The 18,572-nt window shown below is 70.9% G+C and overlaps 1 protein-coding gene across 1 annotated transcript; it reads right to left on the bottom strand.

Moving 5' to 3' along the window:
- Nucleotides 1–2: 2 nt before the first annotated feature.
- On the bottom strand, nt 3–18,481 carry RARA (retinoic acid receptor alpha; the record flags this gene model as incomplete). Its single annotated transcript, XM_027905946.1, has 7 exons — nt 18,389–18,481; nt 11,478–11,775; nt 1,622–1,770; nt 1,368–1,509; nt 474–634; nt 208–384; nt 3–116 (listed from the first exon to the last, which is right to left on the bottom strand). Coding segments are annotated over exons 2-7 (921 nt in total), but the record flags the coding sequence as incomplete, so codon positions are not given.
- Nucleotides 18,482–18,572: the final 91 nt, after the last annotated feature.

Raw genomic sequence — 18,572 nt, 5'->3', positions numbered from 1 at the left:
AGGTCGGTGAGGGGCCCGAACCCCGCGTTGTGCATCTGCGTGCGGTTCAGCGTCAGCCCGTCCGAGAAGGTCATGGTGTCCTGCTCCGGCGTGTAGCGCGTGCAGATCCGCAGGATCTGGGGTGGGGGGAGCCAAGGCCGGGGGAGGCTCAGCCTGGTGTCCCCTCCCCGTCCCCTCCCTGTCCCTGTCCCTGTTCCCCGCGCTCACCAGGATGTCGAGGCAGGCAGCTTTGAGGAGGGTGATCTGGTCAGCGATGGTGAGCGTGGTGAAGCCGGGGAGCTGCTTGGCGAACTCCACCGTCTTGATGATGCACTTGGTGGACAACTCGCTGAACTTGTCCCACAGGTCGATGTCCAGGGACACCCGCTGCTCCGAGCTGTTGTTCTGTGGTGGGAGGTGGGGGGGTGAGGGCACGGAGGGGGTGCCGCCCTCCCCAGCCCCCCCGGACCCTTGGGGACCCCCCTGACACTCACCGTAGTGTATTTGCCGAGCTGGCAGAGCGCGGGGAAGGTCTCCTGGTGGGCTTTGCGCACCTTCTCGATGAGCTCCTCCACCTCAGGGGTGATGATGTAGCTCTCCGAGCACTCCGGCTTGGGCACGTCCTTCTTCTTCTTGTTCCGGTCATTGCGGACGGCTGTGGGGACAGTAAGGTCAGCCACCCAAAGCCACCCAGCCCCTGCCCAGGATGGGGGGCTCAGCCCCACCACGCTCTGTCCCACTTGGGGACGGTGTTCAGCTCTGCCCTGCTAAGCCAACACAGCAGAGAAGGACCCCAGGGACAGAAACGGCAGCTGAGCCATCACGCTGGGTGAGGGGTCCATGGAGGGGACCCCAGGGGTGGCAGCTGGGGAGGGGGGAGCAGCTGGGAGCAGCCCTGGCCCCAAGGGGCTCAGCCTCTGTGAGCTGGGGGGGCCAGGTCCCCCCTTAGGTGGAGGGTGAGCCCCTGGGATGCTGAACCCCCCCTGGCAGTGCCCAGCTCCCCCAGCCCCTCACGGGGGTCCCGGACCCCCAGGGGCCGGCAGATGGGGCAGGACTCGGGGAGGCAGCTGCGCCCCTGCAGCCCAGGCCCCCGGGCACCCACCACGGGGGCACAGCCGGGCACCATGACAACTGCCAGCAGCGCCAGGAGGCCTCATCGGCATAATTTATCCCTGACACTATCAATCACGCGTTGCCCGGGCAACTGCCGAGCTGTGACACAATCCCAGGGGGTCCCCATCCACCCCCAGGGCCTCGCTGGGCACACGGTGGGGGCTGCTGGGATGGCCCATGGCACCCAGAGCACCCCTGACTGGGACACCGGGCAAGGTGTCCCCAACATTGTCCCCATCCCCACCCCTGACTCCATCCCCCCTGTCCATACTCACACTCCTTGGACATTCCGACTTCGAAGCACTTCTGGAGCCGGCAGTACTGGCACCGGTTGCGCGTCACCTTGTTGATGATGCAGTTCTTGTCCCGGTGGCACGTGTACACCATGTTCTTCTGGATGCTGCGGCGGAAGAAGCCCTGGGGACCCCAAACACCCCGGTCAGTGCCCGGTATGGGGACCCTGAGAACCCCAGGGAGCTGTGGGGACTGTAGGGACAGTGGGGACTGTGGGGACAGGGGCAGCACTCACCTTGCAGCCCTCGCAGGCGCTCACCCCATAGTGGTACCCCGAGGACTTGTCCTGGCACACAAAGCAGGGCTTGTAGATGCGGGGCAGGGGCGGGGGCGAGGGGGGGCTGGGCACGATCTCCTCCGAGCTGGTGCTCTGCGTCTCCACCGCTGTGGGGGAAAGGGGTGGCACTCAGGGCACGGAGCCCCCCACCAGGCAGGGACCCCCCACCCCACACCTATCCCCAGGCTCCGGGGGTCCCGGTAGCCCCGGCCCCTGCGCTGCCCACCCCGGCCCCGGCGCCAGGTCGAGCGGGGCCAGCGGGGGAGAGAGGACGCGAGCTGGGAAGATGCAACGTGACATTTCCAGGTCACAGAGACGATGTGGAATTCAGGCAGACACAAAAAAAAAAAAAAAAAAAAAAAAAAGGGGGGGGGAGGAAAAGCAAAGAAAAGGCCTGGGATCCCAGGAGCCTGGTCTGGGTCAGCAGATGGGGGGACAGAGGGGTGAAGGGTTGGTACTGGCGGGGAGGGGGGTCAGTGCCACACACTCCCTCACACATGTGGTCACATGTACAGTGTGCCCCACCCTACCTATTGGGTGACCCCCACAGTGAAAATGTGGCCCCCAGGAGGGGACGGTGACACCCGGCTGGCATCCCACAGTCTCCTGACAGGGGACATCCCTGAGGGCAGCCCCTGGCCACCATCTGCTGCAATGGACCTGTGAGCGTGGAGGTGTCCCTGCACCCCAAAACCTTGTGGGACGTTCCTGCCCCCTCTTCCCGCACCCAAAAGCTTTGTGGGATGACCCAGCTCCCTCCTGCCCCACAGGAACACCCTTGTCCTCCAGGATCCCCCAGGAGGTGCCGAAACCCCTCCAGGCCAAACCCCGTTCCCCATCCTGGTGCACCCCCAGTACTGGGGGAAGGGGGTTCAGCACCATCAGGGTGCAGCCCCTGGCACTAGGGGGGCTCAGCACCATCAGGGTGCACTCCCAACACTTGGGGGGGTCGGCACAGTCAGAGTGCGGCCCCTGGCACTGGTGGGGGTGGTCTCAACACAGTCAGGGTACCCCCCTCAGCACGGGGCACAGCCAGGCAGGGGTTAAAGAGCTCCCCGGCTGCTCCGGGATGTTTGCGAATGTTTTTCTGCAGCGGAGCCAAGCGAACCAGTCAAACAGGATATTAAAGGCCGGGCCCGGCGGGGGAGCCCAGGCCCCCCCCCAGCTCTACCGGCCCCTGCACCCCAAAAAGGGCCCCACGGCTGCCCGAGTCCCCCCAGGGCCGGGGATCCGCGGGGATGGGGCCAGGGAGGAGACAACGGGACAAAGCCACCCCTGGCACTTGTCCCCAGGCTCCAGCAGGGAGGGGGGAGCTCGTGGGGCGTGACAGGAGCGTGCAGGGCACAAGGGGAGCGTGAGGGGTGGGATACGTGGGCACCGAGGGGAGTGTGGGTGCGTGGGGTGGGATATGAGCGTGTGCGGGGTGGGATTCAAGTGTGTGGGGTGGGATATGAGCGTGCAGGGTGGGAGGGGGTGTGTGGGGTGGGACACTGGGCGCGGGGGCGAGCGCGCCGGGCAGAGCTCCCGGGCGGCGCTGAATAAATCACCGCTGCCACTCGAGGGAGCGGAGCCATTAAAGTGACTGAGCGAACGTCGTCTATAATTTATCGCCTCTTTTATATAATTTAAGAACTTCCTCGTGGAGAGCTGCACTCACAAAACGCGGATTTGACAAGATTTTGATGTGCTCGGCGCAGAGGGGGGAGGGGACCCAGCTCCCCCCCCCCCCGCATCCCTGCGCTGGCGGAGCTGCGCCAGCACCCCGGGAATCCCCTGCCACCCCCGGCACCGGCAAAGGAACTGCGGTGCCACCGTGGAGGGGACACGGGCACAGGCGCATCCGCCAGCCTGACCAGCTCCCCGGGAGCCGCCCACGGTGGCATCAGGCCTGGGCACCCTTCGCGCCCTGGGCAGGGCACGGAGCAGCACCCAAAGGTGCTGAGCGGGAAGGATGGGTGCAAACCACCCACGGGGCTGGGTGAGGGGGTGCAGCTGGGGACACGGGGGGACCTCAACGCCCAGGTTTGCCCCCTCCCCCAGCCCGCTCCCCCCCGCAGCAGGGGGGACCCCGGCGTCCCCCCCGGCCGTGGCAGCGGAGCCCGGCTCCAGCTGCAGACCAGATGCTGCGGCTCCGCCGGATCCCGGGTGAACGCGCCGCCCCCGCCCGCGGCCCCGCCGGCTGCTTCCTGCCCATGCCGGGGGACCCCGGGGCACCCCGACACCCGCACCCCCGCCCTGGCGTGGGAAAGCGCCCGCGGGGACACCCCGCGTGCCAGCGCCCGCGGGGACACCCGGCCTGGGCCGCTGCCACCCCCACCAGCACCCGGCCACGGCTCCGGGACAGAGCACGGCAGGCAGAGCGGGGGGACGGGGGCAAAGCACACCCGAGGGTCGCAGCGGGGGTCAGCGGGGGTCCCCACAGGCCCGGTGTGGTGGCAGTGACATGCCAGGGATCACAGGCCCCCACAGGAGGGAGGGCGCCCACCCAGAGCTTCCCTGCGGATGAGGATCCCACGTGCCCCAGATTCCTGCGCCTCTGCAGGAAAAGGGGGAGGGAAGGGGGTCCCGGGAGCTCCGAGACGTGGGGCACCCTAGTGAGTGGGGGTGCTTGGTCCTGCCCATGTCCACCAGTCACTGCCTGGTCCCCAGGGGACACCCCACCCACAATACGGGCTCTGACCCCCACCAGCACCAGGGCCTGGGCTCCCCAAACCCCAGACACACCCATCTGTGACCCACAGCTCCTGTGAGGCCATGTGAGGCCACCCTGTGCCCAGCAGGGTGGTGCCACGCACAACCCAACCCACATATCCCCCAAAACCCCCACGGCACCCCAAACCCCCCCCTGCAGCACATAACCCCCCATGGGCAGGGGGTGCCTACTGCCTCGGTGGGTTCCCACAGGCCCCTCCGCTGCCCTCAGGGGGTGCCTCGTGCTTTGGTTTCCCTGGTTGTGGTGTGGCCCCTGCCCTGCTTGGAGGGGGGAGGCAGGTGGGTGGGCTCCCCGTGCCCTCCAGGCCAGCTCTGGCCCCCGTGCCAGCACGGCGATGTCCCGCCAGGCAGGGCAGGGCAGGGCCGCATCGGGCCAGCTGCCAGCGCCACGGGGCCAGCGGGCACAGCCACAGCCGCCCCTGGGGAAACTGAGGCACGGCACGGCCACCCCGACAGCACCGAGCCCCGCCGCGGGCTGTGGCACCCCCGGGGCCGGGGAGACACGGCACCTCGTGTGACGTCGGGCACGGGGCACCCTGCCAGGGAGTCCCGCCAGCACCCGCCGCCCACGCGCCCGCCAGGTCACGGCCACCGGGACCAGGGCCCTGAGGTGCCCCGGCCGGGGCAAGGGGACCCGTGTCCACCCAGCGCCGCGGCCCACGCGCAGAGGGCTCCAGACTAGGGTGGGGGTGGGCACAGAGAGGGCACAACAGCCCCAGCTACCCCGCTCAGGACAGTCAAGGGGCCCTGCGCTAAGGGGTGGCACCGGAGCCCAGGATCCCCCTGCCCGCCCGGGGGCTCAGAGACAGCCCCCTCCCTTCACAGAGGCAGCGGGAGCCCCCGCGTGTCCCCAGCGCAAACAAAGGCCCTTCGGCCGCGCTCGGTGCCAGCGCAAAGGTCGAGAGGCCCCGAGACAATGGGGGGAGCGAGACGGGGGGGCCACGGCCACGCTCCCCCCCGTGCGGCCCCAGCCACGGGCACCCCACAGTAGGCCTCCCACGATGGACTCCCCGCAACCCTTATCGGGGTGAAAGTCACACAGAGCAGGACTTTCTTTCCCCAGGCCATTGTGGTGGCCCCTGAGTGCCAGGGCAGCGGCTGCCCACTGTGGGGGCACAGGACCCCTCCGGCCCGTGCAAGCCCCGCTCGCCCTCCGCACCGCAGGCACAAAGCACAGCAGGGCCCCACATTCCCCATGCCGGGGGGAGTCCCCAGGCTGGCCAGCGCTCGGGGTGCGCTGCCCGTGTGCCCCCCACTGCCCACCCCCGTCCGGCAGTGTCCCCACGCTTCCCGCGCCCCCCCCTCTGCACAGAGCACGGAATGGGGGGACCAACGGGGGACACTTGGCCATGACCCCCCCAGCGGCAACAGGGCTGGCCGGGCCCCACATCCACACCCAGGACCCCCCGGCGCAGGGGGACCCCCCCGATCCCCGGCAGGGAGGGGAGGCCAGGCTGGGGCTCCCCCTCGCCTGAGCAGCAGCGGCGGCGGCTCCGTCTGTAGTTAATTGGATTTTCCCGGAGCCTTTATCAGGAGGGAACGAAATTCCCGGCGGAGACGGCGCTGCCCGGACCCCGCTGCGGGAAGCGAGGGCGAGAGGCGACCCTCCGTCCTCCCCCCCTCACCGGACTCGGCCCCGGTGTCCCGACTCCCCCCGAAATGAGGACGGGGGTGTTTAAGGAGCCCGGCGGCATCTGCGCAAGGAGCGGGTGGGGAGGGGGCTGAGGCGGGGGGGGGGACTGAGCCCGATACCCCCCTGAGACCAGCACCCAACTCAGACCCCGCCGGCGGACAAGCCCCCCGCACCCAGCCCCGCAGTCCCGTTCCTCCCCCCCCCCCCCCCCCCCCCCCCCCCCCCCCCCCCCCCCCCCCCCCCCCCGGGTTTCGGGGCCGCTCCCCCCGGTCCGATGCGGCGGTGAGGGGCTCGCCCGCCCCCGGCGCGCAGGTACCTACAGCGGCCGGAGCTGCTCCAGGGCGGGGGGCGGCGGGGGGGGCAGCCCCGGGGGCCCGGCCCGTAGAAATCCATGCGGAGGAAAGGGCCGGGGGGCAGCCCCGCCACCGCCGCGCCCTCGTACATGGCCCCGGGGCGGCGGGGGCGGCTCCCCCGGCCGGGGCGGCCCCGGGCGGTCAGTGCCCCCCCCCGCGCCCCCGGGGCGCCCCGCGCCGCGCGTCCATCGCCCCGCGGAGCGGCCCCGCCGCTCGCTCCGCGCCCGGGCGGCGGGAGGAGGAGGAGGAGGAGGAGGAGAGGGAGGAGGAGGAGAAGGAGGAGGAGGACGAGGAGGCGGCGGGGGGAGGGGAGGAAGGCGCAGCCCCGCCGGCTCTGCGGCTCCGCCAGCCCCGGTCCCTCCCGGCACCCGCCGCCTCCCCGCGCTTAACCCGCTCCACGCCGCGGGGCCGCCCCGGCACCCGCGCGGGAGGGGACACGGACACGCGGGGGCGGGACACACGGACATGCAGAGGGCCCGGACATGAAGTGGGGGCTCGGACGCACGGGTGGGGTGACGGACACACGTGGGGACACGGACACGCAGGAGGAAACGGACACAGGGGGACACGGACACGAGGGGGCAGCGCCAAGCGGGAGGGGAACGGGGAGGGGCTCACGGAAGGGCGGGGGGGGGGCTCAGGGGCTGCCCGATGGAGCAGGGCGGGGGATGGGGGTCCCGGGGGGGTCCCGGGGGCTGCCCGGCAGCCGCGGCTCATTTGCCTAATGGGATGCGGGTGAACTACGGGTGAACCCGTGGGAAGGGCTCACCTCGGCCTGACCCCCGGCCCCCCCCCCGAGGGGGATGTGTGTCTGTGTACATGCGTGTGTGCATGTGTGTTCATGCATGTTCTCCCTGCCTGACGCGTGTTTGCATCCCCACTGCAGCGGGGCCACGTGAATTCACGGGTGCGCGGGGAGGTGCGTGTGCACGCCTCAGCCTGTGGCACACACGTGTGTGCAAACGTCCTGCACATACATGTACATGTGTGTGACACCTTGTCCCGCTGAGCACAGGAGCAGCTGAGCCTGTGAACACACGTGTGTGTGTGTGTGTGTGTGTATCTGTGTGTGTTGCATGTGACCCGTGCAGGGCAGAGCACCATGTGCCACCACGCTGGCCCTGCTCACAGGGCCCTGCTGGAGGTGACCCCCCGAACCCAGGGACCCCCAAGCGGTGACAGCGCTGCCCGCACAGAGCAGGGACACGCCAAGGACAGGCCCCAGGGGTGCCACTTCCCGCCGGTGACCCCCCTGCTCCATGGTGGGCACACGGCCTCTGCCGCGCCACGGCCCCCACACTGCCCACCCCAGGGGAGCCCTTGGAGGGAGAGGGGCCCCTCAGAACCCCCCCAGGCCATGGGCAGGAGGAGCACATGTGTGTGCACGGCTGGACACGGGTGGGAGGGTGTGGGCCCTGCACGGGGCACATGCGGCAGGCAGGGAGCGTGCAGAGGATGTGTGTGTGTGTGTGTGTGTGTGTGTGCGTGGGCACACCAGTGAGCACACACATGGCACTGTATGCACAAACACCCCCCCATGACAGTGCACACACGCTCCTGATGCCGTGTGAGGCTGCGTGGGTACGGCTGTGCACACGTGTGCATGTGCCATGTGTGTGCATCTGCGTGTCCGTGTGTGTGTGTCCGTGTGTCCACATCTGTACGTCCATGTGTCCGTGTGTGTGTCCATGTGTGTGTGTGCGTGTGTGTCCGTGTCTGTACGTCCGTGTGTGCGTGCGGGGCCGCGCAGAGCGGCAGCGCCTGTTTAAATAATAATGGCAAGTCGGGCTTTGCTTAGCCAGCAGGTTTCGAACAAAAGCCCAGCGCTGCTCCAACTTCCTGCAGCGAACATGACAAATGTCTGCTCTGACTCATTTACCAGCGCTGGAAAGAATGTGGCTGCGACGGAGGGGACGGCGGAGGGGACGGAGGGGACGGCGGAGGGGACGCGGGCGGTGGCACCGCGCCCGGGCCGTGCCCGCACATCGGGCGGCCGCCCCGACGGGCAGCGCTTCCCGGCCTGCATCGCTTCCTGCGCCGCTTCCCACATCCCTTCCCGGCCCGCATCCCCTCCAGTCCCGCGTCGGCGGCAACAGGAAGAAACAGAGATTAAAAAAAAAAAAAAGGAAAGACCAAAACCTTAATTCCAGAGCCAAGAGGAACTGGGCGAGGGGACACCCCGCACGCAGCCCCGCGGTGTGAGGGGAAGGGGGACACCCCGCCCTGAGCCACACCCCACCACAGGCCTAGGACACCAAAACAGGCCCCCACAGCAGCACTCCCAGCCCCTCATCCTCCTGGCCCCACTCCCAGGATGATGCTCTGAAGGGACACAAGATGCCCCCAAAAGCACGATAGAAACGCAACCCCCACAGCCCACGGGGACCCCACAGGGACCCCAACGTGCCTGGAGGGGGTGGCTTTGGGAGGGCAGGGTCACACCCCCATGGACAGGGATGCCCGGGACCCCCACAAAACATCCCCCCAGCCCAGCCCTGAGGTATGGGGTGTTGGCCACAGCCCCTTCCCCCATCGCCACGCCGGCACCTCGGGGCCCCGCAGCCCCCTGCAGCCCCCCTCTCACCCGCCCACTTCAAAAGACCCCATTTATCCCCTTCAGCGGCTTTTGAGCCCGGCGAATTCCCGGCTGGAGCAGGCGGCTCCCCCCGGCCCCTGACAGTGATAGAGAACCTCCGCCTAATGGGCTTTCCCAGGCCGGGGGCCCAGCGCCTCATCAATCTTCCGGGGGCAGGGATGGGGGGCCGGGGGTCCCCAGCACCGCACCCCGCAGGGCTCCCCGGCCCCTGCCCCGAGCGGGGCCCCGCAGCCCCACGGCCCCCCCCCTGCCCGCGGGCCCCGGCCTTCAGGGAGCACGTTTTGCTCATTAATTTTTAAAAATTAATTAATTACGGGGCGCTGCGGGGGAGCGGCTGCGGCGCGGAGGAAACCGGAGCCAGCGGGTAGGGTGACAGGCCAGCCCGGGCGTGGGGCCCCCCGTCCCGGCAGCCCAGAGTGGGGCCGAGGGGGGGGCCCGGCTGCAGAGGGGGCTGGGCTGGGGTCCCGCTTCCCACAGCCTGGGAACCAGGGTGAGGGAGGGTCCGAGGGGGCGGCTGCACAGGGAGCCCCTCATGGCCCCGCTGAGATCCACCATGGGCCAGCACTGGGCAAGGGGAGAGGACCCCCAGGGACAGCCAAGTGACACTGAGCCCCCAGAGACAGGGATGAGGGCACGGGCACAGCCCTGGCACCGCCACACGCACTGACACGCATGTACACACCTGGCACGGGGACACGAGTGACGCTGCACTGCGTGTGGTGTTAACACACGGGCACAGCAGGCACCGACACACACACACACACACGACACAGGCGTGCACACCCCACACAGCCCAGCTGTGCACACACACACACACACACCCCAGCACTGCTGGCAGCACACGGTGCCACAGACACGCAGCTCCACACACACGCACCCACCCCACAGCGGGCACACACGTGCACACCCGTCAGGTGAGCACACACGTGCCCACGTGCAGCTTCCAACCCATCAGATCCGTCTCTGGGTACGCTCTGAGGTACCCAGTGGAACCTCGGGGGGGGGAACAGCACCCCCAGGACGGCCCAGTCAGATGGGCCCCGGGGGCTGAGCAGCTGCAGCACATCTGGCGACGCGGGCCAGTGGCGGGGCCGGACATGTGTGAGGAGGGGGTGGAGGGGCGAGGAGGGGGCGGAGGCACCAGGCCCCCCCTGCAGCCCTCCCAGGCGGGACACAGACACCAGCACTTCCCCTGCCAGCCGCAGCACCAGGAGCGAGAGCAGCGGCACTGCGGGACACCCAAATTCTGCAGGACCTACACAAACATGTCATCGGTCAGGCTGCGTGGGTGCTACAGGGGGGGCAGACACAGTGCCTCCACCCTCTGCACCCCCTCAGGACCCCGGGCAGCCAGTGGAGGACAAAGGGAAACTGAGGCACGGTTCACCTGCCAGTCATCAGCCCCAGGGCACCCTCCAGCCCTGCCTGCGGCCCTGTCCCCAGCGTCAGGGAAGGGGGGGACACAGGCGGCCCCCCCAGCCTGTTCCCACACGCTGGGAATGGCCCCAGAGCCAGCGCGGGGGAGTGGCCCCACCCGTCGACACCCAGTCGCTGAACTGGTCCCACTGGGTCCCACCGCCGCCGGGGCGGCTCCGGCGGGGGACAGCACCCAGGGCTGGCCCTGCCCGGACCTGCACCGGCCCCCGGGGCCAAGGACGGGCCGGGGGGGCCCCGCCACACCCCGACCCACGGGGTTCCCCCTGACAGCGGGCGCCGCGGGGCACTCAATGCCACATGGCTCGGGAACAGGCACGGGCACCCACTGACTGCGGGGCTGCGGTGGGAAGGGTCCGGCAGCCGCCCCACGGCGCCCAAGGGAGCGTCCAGGGAAACTGAGGCACGCTGAGGGGTGCTCGTTGAGGGGCACCCCGGGTGGAAGCCCACCTCCAGCGGCTCCCAGCTGCCGGCGCGGCGGGCGGTGATTACCAGGCCCGTGATGGACGACCCTGTCACGGGGAAATGGAATCGTGAGCAGCCGCGATGATGATCGCCTTCATCGCCTTCATCGCCTCCCCCACGGCGGCCCCCGGCGAACAAAGAGCCACCGTGGGGACACAGCACCCACCGAGCCCCCCCAGCACCCAGCCTGGCCACGGCAGGGCTGGGGACACCCTGAACAGGGCCCGTAGGGCTGTTCATAACCAGGGTATAACACAGCCACTAACGAAGGTGGCCGTGCCACCACAATTAACGACACACACCCCGGCGGGGCCACTGCCCCCTCCCCACCTCAGCTCCCCGAGGCGCACTTACGGAAACGCACGGGGAGAAGCATCCAGAGTTTGTGTCACAGAGCTGATGCACCCCAAACACAGATCCCCACGGGTGTGGTTGAGAGCAGGGAGACCCTCCCAGTGATGCCACCACCCCAGGACAGGTCACGGACCAGTGCTAGAGCAGCAGCCTGGGATAGGCACCCGCAGCTCATGCTGGGGACAGACCCTGGCACAGAGGGGTCCCCACATGCCCCCCCAACCCTGGGGGCTCCACCAACCCCCCCCCCGAGGCCGCAGTACTCACTGGCAGGTGATGGGGTGCTGTATCCACTGACGGGGAGCTGGTGCTGGATGCCCGCCAAGGTGCTGGGGGGCGAGAGCCCCCCCAGCATGTGTGGGAAGAAGAAGGCGTAGGGGGGCACGGGGTAGCCATTGAGGTGCCCCCCGCCCGGCGTGGGGCAGGAGCTGCTGTTGCTGGCCATGGCAGGGGTCTCCGGCGCAGGGGGGCTCTCAGGTGCGGGGGTCGGGGGGCGAGCAGAGCATGGGGCCCGCGGGTGCCCCGCTGCCGGGCTGGCCTCGCTGGTGACGCTGGTCCTGCGGCGCTGTGGGGGGAGCAGAGAAGGGGGTTAGCAGAGGGGCTGGGACCCCTGAGCCCCACCCCACGGGGGCACCCACCATCCGTGCCTCAGTTCCTCCAGCCCCCCCAGGTCCACATCCCCTCTCGGCCCCAGGAGGGCGCAGCCGGCCGGGTCCAGGGCTCCCCGCGGGATTAACGTCGATCCCTCCGATTAACAACACCGGGACGGCGGCACCGGCAGGCGCAGCTCACTAATCCCGGCTTAGCGCCGAGGGGGGGGGGATGAGGGGACGGTGTGGGGACGGCCTGGGGACACTGTGGCCCCACAGAGCACCCTCTCCGGCCAGCGGCCACACCGCGGCCCCAAACCTGCTCCCCCAGGGCCGGCATGGGAGCAGGGGCACAAGGCGAGTCCCGGGGGGGCAGCACCCTGTGTCCAAGCCTGGGGGGCTGCGAGGCAGCTGGGGGCGGGGGGGGCACACGGGCACAGCGGGGTCCCCTGAGGACAGCGGCTCTGCTCCAGCCCGGCTCTGCCGTCACGGCCACACGCCCGCCCCGGCTCCGCTCCCCCCACGCCTGCGCCGAGCGCGAGGGGGCTCAGCCACCCGGCCTCGGGCAGGAGGGGGCTCAGCCCCCCCAGAACAGCATCAGGGGGCTCAGACAGGCCGCCCCCAGCAGGGTAGGGCTCTGCCCGTCACGGCGCAGCCCCCGCCCCGTGCCATGTGCCAGGCCGTGCCGTGTGCCGGCAGCTCCCACGCCAGGCCAGCGGGCACAGACCCCTCGGCCCAGGCGGGTCGGGGGGCGGTGGGGAGGGGGGCGCAGGGCTTTCACAATCCCGGGCTGGCTGTTTATTTAAGCGCTGGCACGGGGCCCGGCGGGGGCTGTTTATTTGCCGAGAGCGCTGGCTCCTAGCCCCGCGGAGGCGGAAAAGGATCCAGAGGAACAAGGCTGGGCCGCCCGGCGAGGCGCTGGGGAGGGGCCGGGATGGGCATGGCCCTGCCCGCCCCCCCAGCACCCGGCTGGGTGCACCCACTGGAGGCAGGACCCCTGTTCTCCCAGTTCACACCAGCACTGCCCATGCCACCATCCCAGCGCTGCCCTCCACCCATGGGGAGCACCCACGAAGAGACCCACGGTCCAGCCATCTGCAGGGAGGGCATCCAGCAGCGGTTGGGTGGGGGTCACGTCCTGCCCAGCCCAGGCTGTCCCGGTGCACGCAGGATTCCCATGGGCATCACCGGGACACAGTGCCGGATGCCAGGTCAGCATCTGCCCAGGGACAGCCCCCGCGTGGGGTCCCCCCATGGCGGTGCACGGACCACGGCCTGTAGTGTGAGGGGCTGCCCATGGCCCCCCCGGTCAGGCCACGGCCCCCAAGTTGTGCTGGCCAAGGGGAGCCCAGGGAGGGAGGCGCGGGAAGAACTGTTTATGTTTGTTGGTGCCAAGTGCTCGCCGGGCACCACGCCAGCCGTGCCGGGGCCCAATTACTCAACCCACTCCGGCCCCCCCACACGCTGCCGGCCTGGGACCGAGCGAGGCCAGCGCCACCAGGCTGGCCACTGTGCACCCCAAACCAGCCAGAGGCCCCCCAGCCCCTTCCCAACGCTCCACAGGACCAGCAGTGGCCAGGAGAGCCCAGGGACCCAGGCCAATCCTGCTCCTGTGGGTCCTGGTGGACAGGAGGAGCTGTCGCCCATGGGAGCTCCCACGGGACCACGTGCCGGCACTGCCCCCGGCACATGGTTACACCCCAACTGGGGGGTCCTGGGTGTCCCAAATGTGGATCCTGGGTGCTCCAAATGGATGTCCTGGGTGCCCTGACCACGCTGTGTTCCCAGAGCCCCCCAGAGCTGGGGTCCAGGGGCCGTGCAGCCCCTCGGCGGGGCCCACGCTCACCCGCCCCGACGCCTTTTCCTCCAGTCCCTGCAGGAGCTGGACGGGGCCCGGAGCTTCCTGGAATCCAGCGTCTCGTTCCAGCCCCGTGGAAAACGCTGCCGCGGGGCCCGGGCCAAATCCAGCCACGAGGAACCTCCCGCCCAGGCCGGGGGTGGCCCCCGGGAGCGGACGGACGGACGGATGGACACGCAGACCAGAGCCATTCCCAGGGCTGGCAGCAACACAGCTCAGGGGGGGCACAGCCTGGGGAGGACATGGCCGGGGACATGGCTGGGGGGGGCCACCATCCTGCCATGACCCCAAAGAGGGCACAAAGCCCACTGCACACACCCAGACAGGCCATGAAGCCCTGGCACAGCCCCTCAAGTGATCCCTTCCAAAAAAGCAGCCCCCTCCCCAGTGACCCTCAGGGACCCCCCCAGGCTGGGTTCGGTGCCCACAGCCCCACCCTGCTCCCACCCCGTCCGGCACAGCCAATGCCAACCGCAGAGGGACCAGGATGGCACCACGACACCCCCTCCCCATGACCACCCCAGCCAGCTGCACCCTGTCCCACCCACGGGCTCCCTGAAGCCCCCCCGTGCAGGCAGCACCCCCAGCCCCAGTGCCCACGTCACACCCCCAAACCCAGCCGCGCTTCCTGCCGGGGCACACGGCGATGGCAGCGGATGTGACACGCCGGTGAGCGGGGGCACCGCCCTGGCCCCCCTGGCAGAGGGGGGTAAATGGAGCTGGGAGGGTGTTTGGGGGTGCCTGGCAGGGCAGTGGGCAGCAACCCAGCCCTTCCTGTCACGCCGGCGGGCACCGCGCTCCCAACCGCAGCTTCCCCTTGCCACTCTCGATTCCCAGGCGGATAGGTTTCAGTTCAGCCCTGGCCCAGTTGCCACAGCCCCCTGTCACCCCAGAGCCTGTCACCCTGTTGACCTGCCACTTCATTTCCCCTGTCCTTCGTCCCTGCTGCCACCACAGTGTCTGCCACCTCAGCATCCTGCACTCCCCACATCTGGCAGGGGCTGTTGCCCATGTCCCCTGTCCTCACCGGGACAGGCGACAGGGACCTCCCAGTGCCAGGCTGCCCCCAGGGCGTGTGTGAAGAGGCGGGGGTGCCGTGCTGGGCTGGGGGGGCACGGGGTGGCAGCCCCCGGGCAGGGCAGGAAGCGCCCGCGGAGCCGCTGCGGTCGCAGCCTGCGGTTTCCTCGCTGCCGGCAGAGCCAGCCCGGGGTGGCCTCGCACGCGAGGCCAAAGACCTGGCTGGCCCCGTTGCCCCCCCAGCCGCCACCGGCCCCCCCCAGCCCAGCCAGCACCGTGCACAGGGGGTGAGGTGCCCCCCTGGCAGGGCTGCTGAGAGAGACCCCCTCCCCATATCCCCAAAGCTCTCAACCGTGAGTCACCGTCACGTTTCTCACGTCCCCGGGCAGGCGTGAATCATGCCCAGCCTGCGGCACGGCCAGAGCCAGCGGCACACACTCGGCCAGGCAGCCTGTGCCGGAGTCAGGGCTGCTGGGACCTGGGAATCTGGGAGTGCTGGGGACAGTGCAGACGCCAGGACGTGCATCCCGCTGCTCCCCAGGGGCAGCGGCACATCCAGGGGCTCACTCAGCCCCATCACAGGTCCCTGCGCGGCACTGGTGACACCCTGCGGGCCAGTCACCACCCCCAATGGGCCACTGCCGCTCCCCGAGCGTGGACACGGGGCCAGGGACCCCACTCTAGCCCCCGGGGGTGGTGTCCATGCCGGCAGGGGCGGTGTCCACACTGGCCTCCCCACCCCATGGGGGCACACAGGCACCCCGAGGTGTGGCTGCAGGCCCCGGGCCGTGGGTCCTCACCCCGGCACCCCAAATCCCGCTGCTGCCGGGAGCCACACGCTGAAATTCCACCTGTCGCGGCCGGGCCGACTCCGGTTACGCGGGGAACGCGCCACTCCGGTTACACCTCCCGCGCCCACCGCCAGACGCGCCATTCTTCTCCGGGAACAGGTGCCCCGGCCCCCGCCACGGCCCCCGGGACGGCCATGGCTGTGCCAGGCCACCATCAGCACCACTCAGGCCACGGGTGCCGTGGGAGGTGCAGGCCAGTCCCAAAGGTCCGGCGGTGTCCGGGCCAGTCCCTTCCCAAGCAGCCCATCACACTGTGGGATGGCCCCGTAGCACTGTGGGGACCCTCACACCCACCACTGCCTGCCCATGAGGGGAGACACCCCCAGGCCCAGCCCAATCCCCAGCCCTGCATCCCAACTGTCAGGATGAGTGCAGGGATCTGCAGGCCCAGGATGTCCCGGGCTATCCCATGCCGGTCCCCTGCGGGCTCCTGGGAAGCAGGGGGATGGTGTCCTGGCAGCCGCCCGCGGCAGCCCCGGTTGTTTTTAGCCGAGGCTGCGGCGGCAGCCGGCGCCCTGGGAATGGCGTGCCGGGAACAGCGCGGCCCCAGACAGCCCTCGCTGGCTCGGCGACAGCCGGCAGACAAGTGCAGCTGGCACGGGGCCGCTCGGGACACGGCGCGGGGGACCCGGCGGGCAGGCGGCCGCGCGACACCCCCGGGCACCGGGATTTGGTGGCACCGTGCCCCCGGCCTGGGCAGGCTCCTGGGAGCCGGGGCCTGGAGTACCTGGGGGGGGCCGAACCGCCCCTGCGCCGCAGCCACCGCGACCCACCGCGTCGCGCCCAGGCTGGCTGCAGGCGGGCGTGCGGCCGTGTGCCACGGCCACGTCCCCTCGCCTTGTCCCCTGTCACAGCCTGGCAGCCGGGGCTCAGCGGGGACAGCGGAGGCCACGGCGGGCGCACGCGGCCCCTCGCCGGGCCCTGCCACGAGCCACCCCCCGCTAAGCCGCCTCCAGCCGCAGGGAGATTAACCCATTTTCCGTAATCAGCACATGTGTCACCGCAGATATGATCGCACACACCCCCCCCCCGCGCCCGCCGAGGCCCCCCCCGGGGCTGGCACTGCCAGGGGGCCCTGCGGCACAGGGTGTCCCGTGGCATGGGGCACCTCTGCTCTGCAGGCACGCACCACGGAGGACACACAGCTCTGCCAGCCCTGAGGTGCTGCAGCAGCACCCCAAAGAGAGCTGGGGGACCCCAGAGCACAGCCACCCCCTCGGTGGCAGCGCTGGCATCGGCGCTGGGCATCGCCGGGACGGTGGCTGAGGACACGGCAGCTCAGGGCACGCATGGCCGGCGCAGCTGAGTGTGGCACGTTGTCACGCCAGAACCTCCTGGATATAAATAGATCCGGAGCGGCGGGATGGTGAATCCCAGCGCCGCAGGGCAGGCGGTGGCGGTGGCACGGGCCGTCCCCAGGCGCTGTGGCCACGGGGACAGAGCGCAGGGACACGGGCAGGTGTGTGAGGACAGCTGGGCATCCCTGTGGGATGGGGTAGCCACAGGCACCGGGCAGTGCCGGATGAGGCACAGGGAGGGCACTGCCCTGCTCCTGCCATCCCGCTGGCGGTGGCCGTGTCACCGTGTCACCTGGGGGGGCTGCGATCGGTGGGCACCGGACACACACCAGGTCACCCCCGGGCATCCCCAGCGCTGGCACCCACGGGAGCAGGCGCATCCCGCGCCGCAGCAAGGTCACCCCCAAGGGCAGGGTGGGGGCCCACGGGTGACATATGGCCCGGGAGCGGTGGCCGCGGGGCCGCTAAGCCACCGAGCCGTCACCCGCTAATCCCGGCGCGGGGCCGGCGGCGGGTGCCGCACCCGGAGCCTCCAGCCGGTGCCTGCCTGGCACCTCGGGGTGGGGGGGGACCGGCGTGGGGAACCCTCCGTATCGCCCCAGCACCGGCCGCGCTGCGGGGCGGCCCCGCCACCAACGGGGTCAAAGGTCAGAGGCACAGATTTGGGGGGCAGGGGCACAGATTTGGCTCTGCCCCGGCCTCCCCGCGGCCGGGGGCGCTGCTGCCCGTACCTGGGGGGGGATCCCCCCGTTGAGCCCCCGGGGGGCAACATCCCCCCACCCTCCCACCCCCCACACACCCCGCGGGGGCTCCGCCACCCCCGGGGCGGCCCCGAGGCAGCTGCCGCGGCCGGGGAGACGGCGGCGGGCGGTCGCCCCCCCCCCCAAACCGGGCCCCGCCGCCCCCCGCCCGGCTCCCCCGGGCCCCCCCGGCCCCCCCGCCCGCCGCCGCCCTGTCAGCCGCGCAGAGCGATGGCTTCCTCCGCCCGCCGGCCAGGAAACGGCGCAGACGCCGCTCCCGCCCCCCGGCCCCCGCCGCCCCCCGCGCCCCCGGCCCCGCTCCCCCGCCGGGCCCCGGCCCCGCCGCACCCCGAAAAGGGGAAGCGGCCCCGGCCCCCCCCCCCCGCACCCCCGCCGGGGGAATGTGGCTGCGCGCCCCGGGAGGGGCCCGGTAATCCCAGGGGAGCACCCCCGGCACCGCGCTCTGCGGCCGGTCCCCCCCCACCCCGGTCCCCGGTGCGGTGCGGGGCACCGGAGCCCTCTCCGCGGTGGGGGCGCAGCGCGGCCGCTCGGGAGCGCCCCGGCGGTCGGTACCGGGAGGGGGAACTCCGGCACCCCCGAGCTCGGGGTAGGAACACGGGGGGGGGTGTAAAGCCACAATCCAGAACCGGCTGCGGCTCCGGTGCTCCCGGCAGCCCCAGCCCAGCGGGGGTCCCTTCCCCCGCCCCGCGGGAACCCCGGGATCCCCCAGATCCCCCGTTACCGGAGGGGGATCCCCAGAGGCGGTACCGAAGCTGCACCAAGACCCTCCCTCCCCACCCGCCCCACGGGGCCACACTCATTACCTGCTCACGGGAGGGTCCAACACCGAAATCCTTACACCCGGCGAGCTCCCGGCGGTGGCTGCATGGCGGCGGTGGCGGCACCGGGAAGCGGCGGGGTGGCGAGGGGGGGGGGGGGGGGGGGGGGGGGGGGGGGGGGGGGGGGGGGGGGGGGGGGGGGGGGGGGGGGGGGGGGGGGGGGGGGGGG

This window comes from Empidonax traillii, unplaced genomic scaffold (genome assembly GCF_003031625.1).
Source record: "Empidonax traillii isolate 1590-97213 ecotype Southwest subspecies unplaced genomic scaffold, ASM303162v1 scaffold1222:size288430, whole genome shotgun sequence".
In the NCBI taxonomy this organism is placed as follows: Eukaryota; Metazoa; Chordata; class Aves; order Passeriformes; family Tyrannidae; genus Empidonax; species Empidonax traillii.
Note: the sequence above shows the minus strand (reverse complement) of the source record. Positions and strands in the feature narration are given on the sequence as shown.